The sequence below is a fragment of the Dama dama genome, chromosome 12, assembly GCF_033118175.1.
Source record: "Dama dama isolate Ldn47 chromosome 12, ASM3311817v1, whole genome shotgun sequence".
Taxonomy (NCBI): domain Eukaryota; kingdom Metazoa; phylum Chordata; class Mammalia; order Artiodactyla; family Cervidae; genus Dama; species Dama dama.
Window position 1 is genome coordinate 27,858,439 of NC_083692.1, and position 16,554 is coordinate 27,874,992.

General features: G+C 45.6%; 1 protein-coding gene across 1 annotated transcript in view; it reads right to left on the minus strand.

The window, feature by feature from the left end:
- Positions 1-16,554, minus strand: part of RHOJ (ras homolog family member J) — a 93,376-nt gene that overhangs the window by 14,826 nt on the left and 61,996 nt on the right. Inside the window, exon 2 of the mRNA XM_061156923.1 lies at positions 9,677-9,735. Within this exon, the coding sequence (XP_061012906.1) occupies positions 9,677-9,735 (59 nt within the window). The remainder of the gene's footprint in view (positions 1-9,676; positions 9,736-16,554) is intronic.

Genomic DNA, 16,554 nt, shown 5'->3' on the forward strand with positions numbered 1-16,554 from the left:
TTGAACCCACATCCCTTGCATTGCAGGATAGATTCTTAACTACTGGATTACCAGGGAAGTCCTGATATTTGCTATTTTAAACTTAATACGTATGGATATTTAAAAATATCGACCTCACTATCTTTCTATTGACTCTAATAACATCTTTATTAAAAGGGGGTGCACATGGCCATGTACACGTGTGCCTGGGAGGATCCCCTTTGGAATGTCAGGCGCGGTCATCTCTGGTCATGCATTTATCTGTCATTTAGTGCCCAGCACACAGGGGCTCAGTACACTATTACTGCTTCTAATTCTGTCACAACCTAAGTAAAATGCAGTGCAGGCTGGCAAGGATGCTGAATAATCCTAAAATCCTAAAAAAGTGAACTAGAAACACACAAAAAGTCAGTTATTGTGGCTTATTTACCACATTTCTATGAAAGCAATTAATTGGGAGTTGAATATGTTGCTTAAAAACTGATTGGGCCAGGCCTATGATTGCATCTCAGTCAAGTTGTACCCATGTCTGTGTGTGTATGTATGCATGTTGAGGCGGGTAGTGGTGGGAGGGGACAACATCTTTTATCAGTACCTCCTCCTCTGTACACAACGAGCCCTAAAAGCCAAACCTCTCCCAGGGTCTCTCTCGCCTCTCTCTTCTCTCTCACGGTAGCTGTGAAGTCCACAAGCTAAGAACTCTCCTTCCCAGCCCATGATCTATGGGTTCATGACACCACCTGCTCCTGTCACTTCATCCTCTCCTCTGCATTGTCATAAATGGAGTAGGGGCTGTGTTGTTTTTTCTCGTGCCCCACTTACACTCCGTCCATAGCAAATATTCCATAAGTGCTATTGACTGACCGGATGACACGGGGCCTGCTGTGATCTGCAAATAAACACATGGCTTTTCTATGGATCATTTATTGTAGTTTTCATAAGAATCACCTGGGGAGATTTAAAAACCTCCCGATGCCCTGCTAGCCAACTACCTGCCTCTTCCTTCCCTACCCTGGGATCAGTGAAATCTGAATCTCTTGAGAGTGGGTTTGGGCATCTGGGTATTCTGATTTCACTGGCCTGAGGTTGGCATGGAGTTGAGAACAACTGAATTACATCACCTTGACTACCAACTGAAGATATATCAAGGGCTTATTACTAAGGGTCAGACACTGTTTCAAGCTCTTTCATGCATGATCTAGTTGAATCCTATCACTAGCCCTGAAAAGATGGTACATCGACTTCCAAATTTCATAGAAGAGGAAATTAAGGGTTAGAGAAATTCAGCACTGGACCAAAATTACAGAGCTTAAACACCAGGATAGTGTATTTGGCCTGAATCCAGCTCTAGCTCTTAATTGTGAACACGTAATTTGTTTCAGCCCAGAATTTTAAGTGACAGATTAAGCATTTTCTTGAAAATTCAGTTCTCTAGGAATCATAATATGGATTGATGCTTTACTCAAGGATCTAGGAAAAGAAATGTTAGACCCTGGGGTGGGTGTAGTTACCTATTTCTATAGATCTAAAGAAAGGCCTGTCTCTAGGTCTGCATCTACCAGCAAGTACCACCAGATGGCAGCAGACACTGTATATTTAAAACCTCAAAGCCTTAAAGAAAACAGAATTGGGAGAAAAGTCACAACTAGACAAATCGGGTTACAACTAGATAAGCAAATAATTGGTGGTCTGAAAGGATCATGTTTACTTGGTTCTTTACCCAGAAACTCTCAAAGGAATTCTACTTATATTACGGGAAAGTTAGGAAAACCCTGGGTTGCTGGATTAACTGTAGGTGGGAAGGTGCCAGCAGTTTGGTTTGTTGATAATTTTTTCTCCTAGTAGGCCCAGCTGGGTGACTTCTGACCGCATCCTTCATCGGGCTTTATGCTGCTCTGTATTCTGGATCTCTCTTCTGTGGAAACTTTAGTGCTGCTCTAGGTACTGTGCTGTGCTGAGTCGCTTAGTGGTGCCCGACTCTTTGCGACCCCATGGACTGTAGCCCACCAGGCTCCTCTGTCTATGGGATCCTCCAGGCAAGAGTACTGGGGTGCGTTGCCATGTCCTCCTCCAGGGGATCTTCCCCACCCAGGCATTGAACCCAGGTGTCCCGCATTGCAGGTGAATTCTTTACCACCTGGGCCACCAGGGAAGCTCAGTCCTGCTGTGTAATTCCAGTTAAAAAGATTAATTAATTTCCTACTGAATGCCTAGCATATAGCATTCAGGATGCTATAAGAACTATACAAGGTAAATAAGAATTGGAAATCTGGTGGGGAAAAAAATGAAAATATGGGAAACAATTCGATTTATGTGAAAGTGAGAGGTGCAATTTCTCTTGTGTTAGTTGCTCAGTCGTGTCCAACTCTTGTGACCCCACGGACTGTAGCCCACCAGGCTCCTCTGTCCATGGGATCCTCCAGGCAAGAATGCTGGAGTGGGCAGCTATTCCCTTCTCCAGGGGATCTTCCCAACCCAGGGATCGAACTCAGGTCTCCTGCATTGCAGGCAGATTCTTTACCACCGAGCCACCAGGGAAGCCTTGCTTTTAGTTAACTCCCTGATAATAGAATACTATAGAATAGTTTTTGACCGAATTGGGAAAATACAATTCCAAGGCTGGAAGAGGTCTTAGAGATCATTGGTGCAGTGGCTCCCAGAGAAGCATGGGCCTCACCTGGGAGCTCGTGAGGGATGCACATTTCCAGGTGCTGGCCAGCCTTCTGAAGCTGAGATTCTGGGAGCAGGGCTGCCCGCTCTGTGACCTAATGGGTCCTCCAGGTGACTCCACTGTAGACACTGAATGACTGAATCGGGGCCACAGAGCAAGCGTACCATTAAAGAAGGCTCACACCTGGGCTGGCCTGACTCATTTCAGCTCCTCTTCCCCACGGACTGCAGCTGTGAAACATGCAGGGGCTTCAGGCTTAATATAAGTAAGTGTTCCCTCGGACTGAGGGCTGGGGACTGGGAGGTTGGGGGACTTGAATTTGTACCAGCTGATAACTTGATTCTTTTTTTTTTTTTTTTTGCAATGGAGCACGATTTGAGTGGGAATCCTTGGTGGCTCAGCAGTAAAGAATCTGCCTACCGGTGCAGGAGATGCAGGTTCGATCCCTGAGTCAGGAAGATTCCCTGGAGGAGGGAATGGCAGCCCACTCCGGTATTCTTGCCTGGAGAACCCCATGGACATAGGAACCTGGTGGGCTATAGCCTGTGGGGTCACAGGGTCAGACATGACTGAGCGACTAAACCACCATGACCATGTTTTGAGTCTTGGTTGGATGCACACGTGTTGAGATGGGGTAAAGGGTCAGTGGTCTATCTGTTATTTGAGACCCCTTCCAATGTTGAAACTGATAATGGAAGACTGCAACAGTGACTTGAATGGGGCTTCAAGGGCTAAAGTAGACAGAGGCTGGGGTGGGGGTGGAGAACAGGGTGGGATGTTGTAAAGTAGGCTTTTGAGTGCTTTTCACCCAACTTTACTCTGAGGGCAGGATAGTGTTTGGTTTGAAGACAAATCTCGTGTTCTGGGGGTAACTATGGGTGATTATCAAACAAGAAAAGCTCAGAGACAGCCTCAGCCTCAGACAGGCTAAACACTTGTGTTTGAAATACGTCTGGATCAGCCACACCGTGATGGCACAGATGGTGAGGAAGTGAAACCATTAGGCCAGCTCTCCTCAGACTTTACGCATGTTTAAATTACCTGGGGATCTTGTCAGGATGCAGATTCTTATTCAGCAGCAGGTCTGGGATGAAGTCTGAAAAGCTGCATTTCTGATGGGTTTCCAGGCGGTGCTGGTCCTGGGACCACACTTTGAGTGTGGAGGAGAGGAGAGTGGCACCCCCTCCTCCCCCCACACCCATGTCAAATTGGAAACAGAAATCTGCTTCCAAGTCCTCTTGGTTGAATGATATTTACCCCAGATTTTCAGCACGGTCTCACTTTTATATTCTTCCGTAAGTACCCTTGGATCTGTCAGGCTTGGTTTGGAAAATGTAGGCAGCACACAGAGGGCAGGAGTGTAGTAAACGTGGGCTAGATAGACCTATTCACAGGGTTCAATTCCAGCCTGGCCTGTGGCTACTGTGGGACCTGGGGTATGTTCTCCCTGCCTCAGTTTTCTTATCTGTAAAATAGGTTGATAATAGTGTTGGCCTCTGGAGAAGGCAATGGCACCCCATTCCGGTACTCTTGCTTGGAAAATCCCATGGATGGAGGAGCCTGTTAGGCTGCAGTCCATGGGGTCGCTAGGAGTCGGACACGACTGAGCGACTACACTTTCACTTTTCACTTCCATGCATTGGAGAAGGAAATGGCAACCCACTCCAGTGTTCTTGCCTGGAGAATCCCAGGGATTGGGGAGCCTGGTGGGCTGCCATCTATGGGGTCGCACAGAGTCGGACACAACTGAAGCGACTTAGCAGCAGCAGCAGCTGCAGTGTTGGTCTCAGAGGGTGGCTCTGAGAATAAAATGTGTTAGTGTTTGTAGACCACAGACCTGTGTTGTGAACACAGAAGGTTCTTTAGTGGTTGAGAGTTCATCCTCCTTCCAGCTCCATTTTTTCATGAGGAGAAAAGTATGATTGTGTCCTGAGATTATTCTTAACCAATAACTTGTCACAGGGGTCAACTTCCTTACCCCCTGCCCCCCAGTTTGAACACTTCTAAAACCACATTAAGAGGCACATGAGCAAGAGAGTTTGAGTCACTCACTGGGGAAGAACATTTGTTCTGAGGTTTTAGGCAGACTTTCCATAGAGAGTTGATGTTGGATTCTGGGCTCCAGAGGGCCCTTGGGTCAGCTAATAAGAAACAGGAAGGCTCCTGTCCTTCCAAGTGGGCCCTGGGTTGCCGCCGTTAATGAACCCCTGATGTACTTGCCTCCCTACCTGGTCATATGTCTCTCTTTCCAGCCCCTGTGGAGGTGTAGGGGGTGCGGGGTTTCAGGGCGAGGGGAGGAAGGGTTTCAGGATTTAGGGCAGTGAAGATGCTTGGTGTGCCACCCTGACTGAGTGAGCAGTATGACTGATGGCTTTCCTGCTCTCAGACACTCGTGGTCACTGGGGACGGCTGAGCTGCTGTGGTTTCTCCGTGACAGACACCATTCTGTACTTGCCCACAAGCAGACAGCCCTAATCCAGTGGTGCTCATGTGCCAAGAACTCAGGGGTTTATCCTGCTGAGAAGCCAGGCCCCTGACACCAGGAGAGTCATTTCTCCCTGCAGCACAGCTAACTGCCACTTTTGCAAATGCTGTCTTTGAGATACCTCTGTCCTGGGGTTCGCCCTGAGACTGCAGTTGCAGCAGGGTTTTACTCACATTGCTCCTGCAGGCCAGGGCCTGTGAGAGGAACAGGTGAGGTGTCTTAGTACCGGGATCGGTCCCACTCTAGGGGGCCAGCTGGGGTGGGGGGAGGTGGGGGTTGCCTGGTTCTGGGCTGTGACCTGGGAGAGACCCCTCTCCCATTTGGGGATTTCTCAGCCAGCAAATGTCCAGGCTTGCAGCAGCATCCCCCACCCTGCTTCCTGCTCTCCCCTAGTCTCTCATGCAGTTGTTTAGTCACTAAGCTGTGTTGGACTTTTTTGCGACCCTCTGGACTGCAGCCTGCCAGGCTCCTCCATCCATGGGATTTCCCAGGCAAGAATACTGGAGAGGGTTGCCATTCCCTTCTCCAGGGGATCTCCCTGATCCAGGGATCGAACCCACATCTGCATTGCAGGTGGATTCTTTACCGCTGAGCCACTGGGGAAGCCCAAGTCTCTCATGAACATGCTTTAAAACTGGCCTGTAAGCATGTTGTGAAAAAGTCGGCTCCAGACTCTGTAGTCAAGCCAAAGACCTTAGTTAGCTCTGGAAATCCCTCTCAGAAAGCCTCTCAGCCACATGCTACTGGGGCATGTGTTGTGCAGGCTGGGTAGGCAGAATCTAAATAGGTTCAGCTGACAGACCTGGGCCTTATTGCCTCCCTGGTGTGAGTTGGGAGTAACATGCAGAGTGACCCTGTGAAAAAGCCCTTCACTTCATTGCCTAACTGAATGTTTGGAATTCTGTCGAACAGATGAACCGGAGTTCTGAAGACTGTCTTCAAAGAGCTCCACTCACAGCCCAAGTATCTGTTTGTTTCAGGGGTTTGGGGAGAGAGCTAATGTTTGCTCGCAGCTGCCTCATGCTGGCACTGTATGCACGTGGCTTCGTTACAAACTGTCTTGAGCGGATGCTGGGCTGGCTGTGCGGTGCCGGAAGGTGTCTCAGGCAAGTCTAGTGGGACTGCGGAGGCGCCCGAGGTGACGAGGTGTGGCAAAGTGGAGGGAACCAGGTCAGATGATTTTGTCCCGGGCTGACTTTGAGGGCAGAGGTAATATTTTCTTGCCACTTTATCTTTCTGAACACGTGTGCTTCTTGAGGTTATTTTTAACTCTGAGCCCTGCTTAACTCAAGACAAAGATGAGGGGGTACTGTCCCTTAGTTTGTTCGTGTACGAAAATCTGGTTATTCACAGCCGGATGCAACCCTATAGCCAGGTTCGGAGGCTTGTTTCTTTTTTTGCGGCTCAGGGATCAATCAATTGGTTCTGAGATTACCTCTCTTTCTTGTTAGTAACTCTGATCAAATGAGTAATTTTGCATTAGTTCTAGATCTTCTTTAGTCATGTGACCTCAGCAATATTTGTGAGAATATAACTGAGGAGGTTATCATCCCTGAAGCTGGGAATGGAAATTTTGGGACAATGCTTCTAAATTAAATTTGTCACAAAGCCTTACTGGCAGAGTTGTGGAGCCATGGGAATCAACTTGGGTAATGGTTATTTTCCACTGCATCCTCCTGACATTAGGAACAATGTTTCAGCCAACAAAGACTCCAGTTTTAATCTGCGGATGAATCACTAGGAGATCTTCTTAAAATGCATTTTCAGATTCAGTAGGTGGGGGATGGGGCCTGAGATTCTGCCTTTCTAATAAGGTCCCTGGTGATGCTGCTGGTTGGTCGTCCAGACTCTGAGTCCCAAGATTCTAGAACAGTGGTTCTCAAAGTTACCTGTCAGAAATTTAAGTGTGGGGGCACCATCCCAGAACTGTAGAGTCAGCAGCTCTGAGGGTGGGGCCCAGTGTCTGGGTTTTAACCAGCCCTATTTGTGATTCTCATTTCTACTTAAGTCTGAGAACCACTGTTCCACGTAATGAATTACGTGACTCCTTCAGTGGAATGCATTCCAACACTTCACGGCCCTTTCCTGCTAAAAGGTCTCCCTTAGGTCTAGCCTCCAATTGTTTTGCTTAATTACTCCAGTTCTTTAAGGCACTATTTAAATCATTTTCAAAGGTCCCAATCTTAGAATTTCAGTTCTATAACCGACTTTAAGATATGTTCTGATTTCTCTTCCCCACATTTTATGTTCCCCTATGAACCTTGTCTACCTCTGGGTTTTCAAAGTAGCTGGTGGAAAGCATTAAAGTGAAAGTTAAGTTGCAGAATTATCTGTAACCCATTTGTTGTTATATTCTATCAGCAATTATCACGTTCTCCTGTGTCAGAGTTTTGGGTCAATTTGGAGTCTAAACATGTTTTATCCACTGCCTTTGAGTCTCTACTCAAATGCTAGTATTATTTTTAAATTTTTCTAAAAAGATGGAGCAGTGGGAAAGAATAACTAAACTGGCTTTATGCAGTTTTGTTGGATTTGAAATTAAATAGAGGCTGGGGGAAGCTGTCCTGGGGACAATTAAGCACAGAAGCTAACAATTGTAGTGGCTTGCTATAGAATTAGGAAGAACTGGGCACAGGGCAGGGGGCATAGGGAGCTTTTCTAGAAGGCAAAGGAAACAGGTTTCAGAGTCAGGTAGTAATCCTTGCTGTGTTGAGCTTTTCAAACTGGATTATATTCATAAGATATGATCATGTATGAGAAGGGTGTATACTTTCTTTTTTAGGCTGTGAGTCCTGATGAACGGGGACACCCAATGACTGTGTGATTGAATGAGAGTACGCAGCTCCAGCCCAAAGAGCAGCCGCCTCCTATTGCTGGAGTGCTTTCTGGTGGAGGGGCAGTCAAGCAGGAGCTGCATTGAAGCCTGGTACCTTAGCAGAGGAGCCACTCACCTTTCCAGTCTGCGTGTCTGTGGGCATCCTTTCCTAGTTGTGTGTCTTGGTATTGATGTGAGAGGTCTCCTCCACTTTCTAGTTCCTGAGGGTAGCTGGCTACAACACCCATCTTCTAGTGAGGGGAAACTAGATGCATTTACGAGCTTTGATTCTGCTGCTAGATTTTTCAAGTTCTCCACTGCCTGGTTCTGCCTGTCTGTGGAACACCTGCTTTTGATGTTCCATAGACTTTTATATTGCCTGAGCCACCATCATCTGACATGAACAGCCAGCTCACTGGAAAATTCCCTGTTGCTGGGAATGATTGAGGGCAGAAGGAGAAGAGGGCATCAGAGGATGAGATGGTTAGATGGCATCACCGATGCAAAAGATATGAACTTGGGCAAACTTTGGGAGATGGTGATGGACAGGGAGGCCTGGCGTGCTGCAGTCCATGGGGTCACAAAGAGTAGGACATGACTGGGCGATTGAACAACAATAGCAATACAGTGGTTCTTGCCAATGCACACAGAAATCCCAAGGAGAATTTTGTTTATTATGACTTTTTTTTTCAAGCTGAGCAAAAAGACGTATCTCCAGATAATTGTGAAAAAAATCTAGACAAATGCGTAACTACATATAACAATTACCAGGAGACTCACAGTGGGAATAAGCAGGGTCAAACGTTCACTCCAAAGGATTTAAGATGTATGAATTCGGACAGACTGAGAAACCCACTGATTTCGACTTAAATAAATGACCCAGGATGTGTGGTAACAAAAGCTCTGTCAAAGAAATTGGGTTACAGCCATCAATTACTTAACCACTGCCCCTCTAGCCCATGAACTTGTAACTTTAGAAACTTTTTGTAATGACATGTGGGATACAAGGGAAAAAAAGACAAGGTGACATTTTCACCCCATCAGAGAATGTGTTAACTGGTTTAAGAATTGAGGGTTCTATTGCTTTACATATTGGTTGGCCAAGATCTCTGACTTGAAGAAATATTTCTGACAGAATAAGCATATTTCAAGAATAGAGGATTTAGATTCAACTCCAGTTGTTCAGGGGTTGACCCTCACTTCGGGAAAATATCCAGCATCCTGGTTTTTTCTCCTTCTGATACTAAATCCATCTTTTTTCTATTCCCTGACCCCCATTTCCTATCTCTTTTTGTACCTTTCTACAGCTCATTATTAGGCTTTTTAAATAAGGAGTGGGTAAAGGATACAACATGGAAAAAAGATAGTGGATGAAACTAAAATTTATGAAATTGACTCAGTTACCCTGGATCTGGAATTGGCATGGGTTAGAAGAAATTGGAACTCTTCACCAAATATGTGATTTTGGTTAGTGATAGTCATCAATCAATAAATGAATGGGTATTTGCTTATCAATACCTTGAATCTCATAATGATTTAGTTTTCTGCTATTACAAATATTGTTAGGATATTAAAAATATTTTGGTTGTTGTTTTAGGTATATGATAAATTTGCCCCAGGTCATCAGAGGAGGTAACGTCTATCCCATCAGTCCCCGTAAACTTAGTCAAATGGACCATTCTCCCCCCTCCCAAATGCTTCATGAATCAAGATAAGAAAAACATACCTGTCCTGCGGTGTCATACAGTCCAAGCAAGTGTTGCTTGCCTCCCACTGTCACAGTAACTAGGGGAGAAGAGAAAAGGAGAGTCTGTAAATGCGAGCTTCAATCAGGATCCTTCACATTTCTCTATGCCAGCATCTCCCTGGGCAGCAAGGCCAAGCATATGCCTCACCCATGTATATTCTAAACTGAGTTGACAGCATGATCGCCAAATGAAAGCCAACCTTGGGCTGCAGTGAGAGCAGATGGGCTGAGTCAAGTCCAAATTTCTCGACCAAGGCAAATACTGTTGGTGCCACTAGGGCACTCTGAAGGCTGTTCATTAATCCTGATTAGGTGCTATAATATTAAGCTCCTGAAGGAAAAGGATGCTGGACTCGTTCTTGGTTAGGTTATTTTCTTCTTTCATTTGGTTTGAGCCACCTTTCAGGATATAGACTCATGTAACCAGAAATCTTGGCTTTTATTTGTTGTCAAAATGCTAAGAAGCCCTGAAAACAAAGGATGTTAACTCACCTGTCTATTTTATAATTTATAGCAAAGCTGGGGCTTCCCAGGTGGCTCAGTGGTAAAGAATCCACCTGCCAGTGCAGGAGATATGAGAGTCACAGGTTCGATCCCGGAGTTGGGAAGAGCCCCTGGAATAGGAAATGGCAATGCACTCCAATATTCTTGCCTGGAAAATTCCATGAACAGAGGAGCCTGGTGGGCTACCATTCATGGGAGTCGCAGAGTTGGACATGAGTAGTCACAGCAGGATCAGCAGGAAGACAAAACTAATAGTGAAATGAGAAGGGCTTAACATTTATTGCAAAAAGTGTTTTTATTCAATATCTCTCTGCTTTAGCTCAACTGATTCGTGACAGTTTGAAACTTAGTTGCAGAAGGAAGTGTTGTATGTGGGTTTCTTCTAACATACCTGAAGCATATATATAGAGTGAAAAGTAGAGAATTTGATTTACCCAATAGGCTTATTGCCTCACCAAGCAGTTATGTCCAAAAGTAAGAGGTAATAGAGGAATACAGCCACTCTTTACATGACTGGAAATGAAATAAAGTCTCAACTTGAAACTAAACTGAGATAGAACAGATTGAAAGCAAGAGTAATACCATTTTCTTGGTAAATGGAAGGAACAAATTTAAATTTCCACAAAAATTTAATTCCTTTTTGGGAAAAGAAAGTAAAATATGAAGGAGAATGTGATTTTTCCTAGTTGATTAAGAAGAATGTACAAATGCTGCAAATGCAGGGATTTATATTCAATATCCTGTCATAATCTATAGTGGAATATAATCAGGAAATAAATGAATTGCTATATGGTACACCTAAAACTAACACAATGCTGTAAATCAGCTATATTTTAATAAAAAATGTGCAGGTCCAACATACAAATGATTTTTGATTCCTCCTGTCATTAACTGTTCAGGAAATGAAAAATAAATGGAATAGCAACCTTTTATAACCACATCTCTAAAATATGCCAGCCAGATTCTCTAGTCTACTGCTCAGAGTTACTGATTTGGTACTGATTTGAGTTTTATTTGTTTTCAGGTTCAGGGGCTACATGTGTGCAAAGTGCTTCTTAATGGCTTATTCTTTGAAAAGCACTTGTTTAAAAGCACTGCCTCCCCAGACACTGGGAACAATTTTTCTAATCTTCTCAGATCAACATGTGTTCAGCTTGATAACATGGTGGCAGCCACTCAGATGAGCTTTTAAATGTGTGTTTTTAAGTGGTGAACTCAGCTCCATCCAATGCTGGTGACAACACAGAAGATAGGCGTTTAAACATTTTCCTTTCATAAGCCAGGCTAGCGATGGAAATGAAGGCGAGATGGCGCAGCCCCCAGCTCTTTGTCCTGTTATATTTTCCTCTTCCTGCAGACTTGGAGCCTAGTCAGATGTTCCTAAAATCTGCCTAAGTGATTTCTTTAATGGCCCATCCACCACCTAGTCATGGATCAGGAATGAAAGGAAGAAAGCCAGCCATTACAACATGGAATTTCCTGCCTCTAGTGAGCCCAGCACACACAGGTTAGGGCAGCTGCTCGGAGACCCCCTGGGATAGCCGCCTGACCTACAGACCCAGGGCCATCTGTGGAGTGAGCACTAGAAGTTGCCTCATCCTTCTGGCCCCACTGGGCACTGCAGATGTTCTGAAGTGATGGCTCCGACCTTCATCACTGGAGCCCTGAAGATCATGCTTGAGTTTTCTCAGGGAACAAACATTCCATCCAGCCTGCTTTTCCTCAGACCTCACCCTCTTCTCCCTTGGCAGCTCTGACGACAGGGAACTCTACCAGGCCTGAGGCGAGGGCCAGCCTGGGAAGGAAGCCTTTCGGCTGAGAGTCTGAGCCCAGTCTTTCCTTTCCTCTGTCCTTCCCTTCCTCTAGGGTTTATTGGGTTCCAGGACTGTGCTCAAGAGTTGGGAGTGTTTCTGCTCCCGGGAGATACGTCTCCTGCTGTCACAGAGCATGGAGAGGAGGGTACAAGGCAGTGTGGTGGGCACTCTGCAGGGCAGTGTAGGTGGGTGTGGGAGCACGCAGAGGGGGCACTACCACATGCGTGCACACACAGCTGAAGTGTGGTCCAAGAAGGCTTTCTGGAGGACATGGTCTGAGCTGAGTCCCAAGATTGGCGAGAGTTACCCATGGTGCCCTGGGAGTGGTTCAGGAGCTACCCAGCATGCACTGGAGGAGATGGGGCTGAGTAGGTGAGCATGCAGGCTCAGGCCCTCCTAAGTCACTAATACAGGCTTTATGCTGGAGGCTTTGTTAAGCTGTGAAAGTCCTGAATTCTCCTCTTCCCCAAAGGCAGTGAAAGAGAAGGAATGAAAATAGTTTTCGTGGGGTTAGGCAAAACGGCAGGAGGAGGGAAGATGAGGATTTTGGGGTGTAAGCCAGGTTGGCCATGAGCTGGCTGTGTAGTGGCTGCCTGCTTTATTGGGTCAGCCCTGCTGGAGGAATCCTGAGGGGACAGGGCGGAGCTTGTGCCTCCATCTCTGGAAACCACGTTTATTCTCTCTTCTCTGCCCTTCGATTCTTCCATCTTATCAGAAGGGAGATGAGGGGATCACAGGGTTGATGATGGAGAACATCACGGGACAGGCAGCCGGAGACAGAGCCAAGCAGGACTCACACATCGTGGGATATGCAGATGGCTTTGTGAGTCCTTATCTTGGATTAGCAATGGACGCCTTGTCGCTTGTCAACCTCGCTCTGTGAGGCTCCTCACCTTGGAAATGAATTAGATCAGCACAGAAGGAAGGTGTGCTCTAAAATGATCAGAGGAAACGCAGAGAGGTTGAGACAGCAGGATCTTGGAAGTCAGACGGTTCTGCTTTCGAATCCTATTTTTCTATTCACCATCTGTGTGACTCTGGGAAAGTGACCTAACATCTCTGAGCCCCTCTTTCCCTATTTGTTAAAAGAGAGCATCATCCATTGAAGAGAATACTTGTGAGGAGGAAGTTAAAGGAGAAGATGCCTGGCACATAGCCTGGCCCATAGTAGGTGCAGAACAACTGTTGCTTTCTCTCCTTCAACAATGGAGAAGGGAGTGACAGCCCACTCCAGTATTCTTGCCTGGGAAATCCCATGGACAGAGGAGGCTGGTGAGTTATAGTTCATGGGTTACAAAGAGTTGGACATGACTGAATGACTAACATTCCTTCAGTGAATGCTTATTGAATCTCTTCTAAGGCCAGGGACAGTCTGACTTTTTCGCCCCTGTGTATGTGTACTCAATGCACATATATACTCAATGGACATGACCTGGCACAACAACTTTATAATGTGTATGAACTGCCAGTCACTTTCTACCCTAAATGGTTGTTATTTAGATCAATGTCTTGTGTCTCTGATTGGACAGGAAGACCCTTGAGGAGACAGTCTCCATAACCCATGCCCTGCACAGTACAGAGCACAGTTCCTGACATTTGTAGTAGATGCTGAATCCACAGAATGGAAGTAAAGCCTCAGGGGCAACTCAGGCAGAAGGAGGCCCTTCAAAACCAGCAGAGCTGCAGCTTTTGCAGCTTCAGGCTCCCTGGCAAGATGCCAACTGCTGGGAATTGCCTGCAGCCCGTAAACCTGCCTGGCAGACAGTGGTCAGGCTAAAATCCCAGATCTCCTTCTATTCTCAGAGCTTTCAGGATTGTTTTTTGTTTTTTTGAGCTTAGAGAGGTTTTAAAGAGAGTGGGTCAAGTGACCTGCTAATGGCTCATGATTCTCTCAATAAAGTGTGAAAAGTTGTCAGTGACCTGTTAAGTATGTAAAATGAAGGCCTTCCTCTCCAAATCCATTAAGTTCTTTGCTTCCTTGTGTTTACTCTTGGTGCAGCTTGGATGGTTAAATTTATGAGTTGGAGTGAGGTGGTAATGAAGTTAAAGTCATGTTTGCTCTCCTGAGGGTTAGTTGGTTTCACCCAGAGAGAAAATGTCCTGGAAGGAGGTAAGCCCACCCCTGCCCCTCAACCCTAGCATTTCTGTCACCTCATGAAATGGCATGTCATTTGCAAACCTGGATGAGGAAGGGTTGGTCATTCCCTGCAAGCCAGTTCTGACCATCAGTCCAGCTCATCAGCAGTGCTAGGAACCTGGTTCAAGGCCCCTGCCCTGTTGGGTGGTGGACAGGTCATCTCATCTGCCAGAGAAATCTTTCGGGGTCAATGTGTTGAATATATGATGAATCTGAGAACTGGCATGGTGGAAATGCCAGATCAGTCATGAGAAAACCTCCCAGTGCCCCTCCATTCCCAACACAAGGCCAGCTGTCTGCATCACTCAGGTCGAATGTACTCTAGTTGGCTGGTAAGATAAAGCAGACCTGACTAGGTGTGTGGATACAATTCCATAGAGGTCCTAGGGCTTCCTTCATAGTTCAGATGGTAAATAATTCGCATGCAATTCAGGAGATCTGGGTTTGATCCCTGGGTCAGGAAGATCCCCTGGAGGAGGGCATGGCAGCCCACTCCAGTATTCTTGCCTGGAGAATCCTATGGACAGAGGAACCTGGTGGGCTACAGTTCACACGGTCACAAAGTGTCGGACACGACTGAAGTGACTAACATTTTCCCTTTCATTTTCACTATTTTGGAGGAAGAAACCCTAAATTTATAAACATAGCAATAAACAGAATTTTAAGAAAGCTTGAAATATGCCCTCATGCAAATATAGACTGATATTATATCAAAGATTTATTAACTCTTTATGAGAGAATTAGTAAGAAATCTTGTTTGAAGAGCATTTTGAAGAACTGGGCATTTATAGGTACTAAAAAGCAAAACATCAGAATAAAATGGCTAGGTTCAATGGAAAACTGGTTGTTATCCTATGGAAAGATAACCTTTGGTGTTCTGCTCCCTTACTAAATGAATTATTTGCATCTTGACCCAACAAGATTTACAAGGCGACATGCGACTTTAGAAAATCTAAACTTTTAGTTAGCAGCAGCATCAGACAAAGGTGAATTCCCCTAGATTGCTAAGCCTTGAGGGAAGGGTATTGAACAGCGCCCCAGCATGATGTTGAGAGGAGAGGTGCAGGCTCTTGGCTTTATGTCCAAGTTTCTGATAATTTTTCTTTATGTCTGAATTCAAGTCCATAATTAGCCTTCCACTCATTTGATGAGATGTCAGGCAGTTCAGTAGGTTTCTCCCTCACCTGGAAAATAAACACATTGCCTTTACCCTAAAAGGGTCTGTGTGTGCTAAGTCACTTAGGTCATGTCTGACTCTATTGTCTGCAGCCTGCCAGGCTCCTCTGTCCATGGCATTTTCCAGGCAAGAATACTGGAGTGGGTTGCTGTGTCCTCCTCCAGGGGATCTTCCCGACCCAGGGATCGATCCTGCATCTCTTATGTCCACCTACATTGGCAGGCAGGTTCTTTACCACTAGTGTCACCTGGGAAGCTAATGGGGTGTAGAAATTCTTTATAAGCTGTTCCAAAGTCAGGGGTAATCATCACTATAATTTGTCTACCTCTGGCGGCTGCAAAAAACAGAGTTTAAATGAAAAATCTCAATTCTGACCCTTGTCATGCTTGCTGACAGGATATTTTCACTGAGCTTTTCCCTCTCTGAACTGACTGTCGCCTCTTGTGCTTTCTCTTTTCTAGGAGATCCCATCTGGGACAGTGACTCACCTAACACCAGAGTCTGCTCTGAGGAGTTGCTTGTCTGTATGTGTTACGTGGTGTCTGCCTCACAAATGAACATGTTCATTCTATAAGGAAGAAACTCAGAGGCATCTGGGATGACAGTCCCCTCAAATTAAAATAAGTTAGTGAATAGAATGAAACTAGAAACAGACACTGTGTTTTTATGAATATGAATGGTGGTGAATTTCTCCCTAGTGGGGTTTTATCCTCCCAACTTATGTGTTCCTCTTAAGGTGGCTTGAAAACCTTCTCATCTGCCTACACTGACCCCCCTCAGCCAGCTGGTTTCCCTTCTTTGCAGAGAATGCCTCTTGTTTCCTGAGGAGCAGCCTGTGTGTGAGCGCGCATGCATGTGTGTGTATGTGTGTATGTGGGAAATGAAAGTTTTCAGGCAAGTCTCTTATTTGATGTGCTGGCGTGAGTTCCTGTTTCTGAAGAAGACTGAGGAGAAAACCAAACAGGTTCCCTGAGAATCCAGTAGGATTCTGAGCTGAGGATTTTCTTTCGTTAGGTCTTTATATTTGTCCTACAGTAACGAAAGTTCCATTTTAACATGGTAACATACATCTGCATCTTCCACCCCTGGTCATGTTTCTTTTTTTCCTTTAGGTACACCTATGTGACAGGGGCTTTGGTTTGTAGTCATTTGGGATTGTAATCACCCCAGAGTTTAAGGCAGAACGGGTTGGAGGCCTGAAATCCCTGTGAACAAACTGGGACCT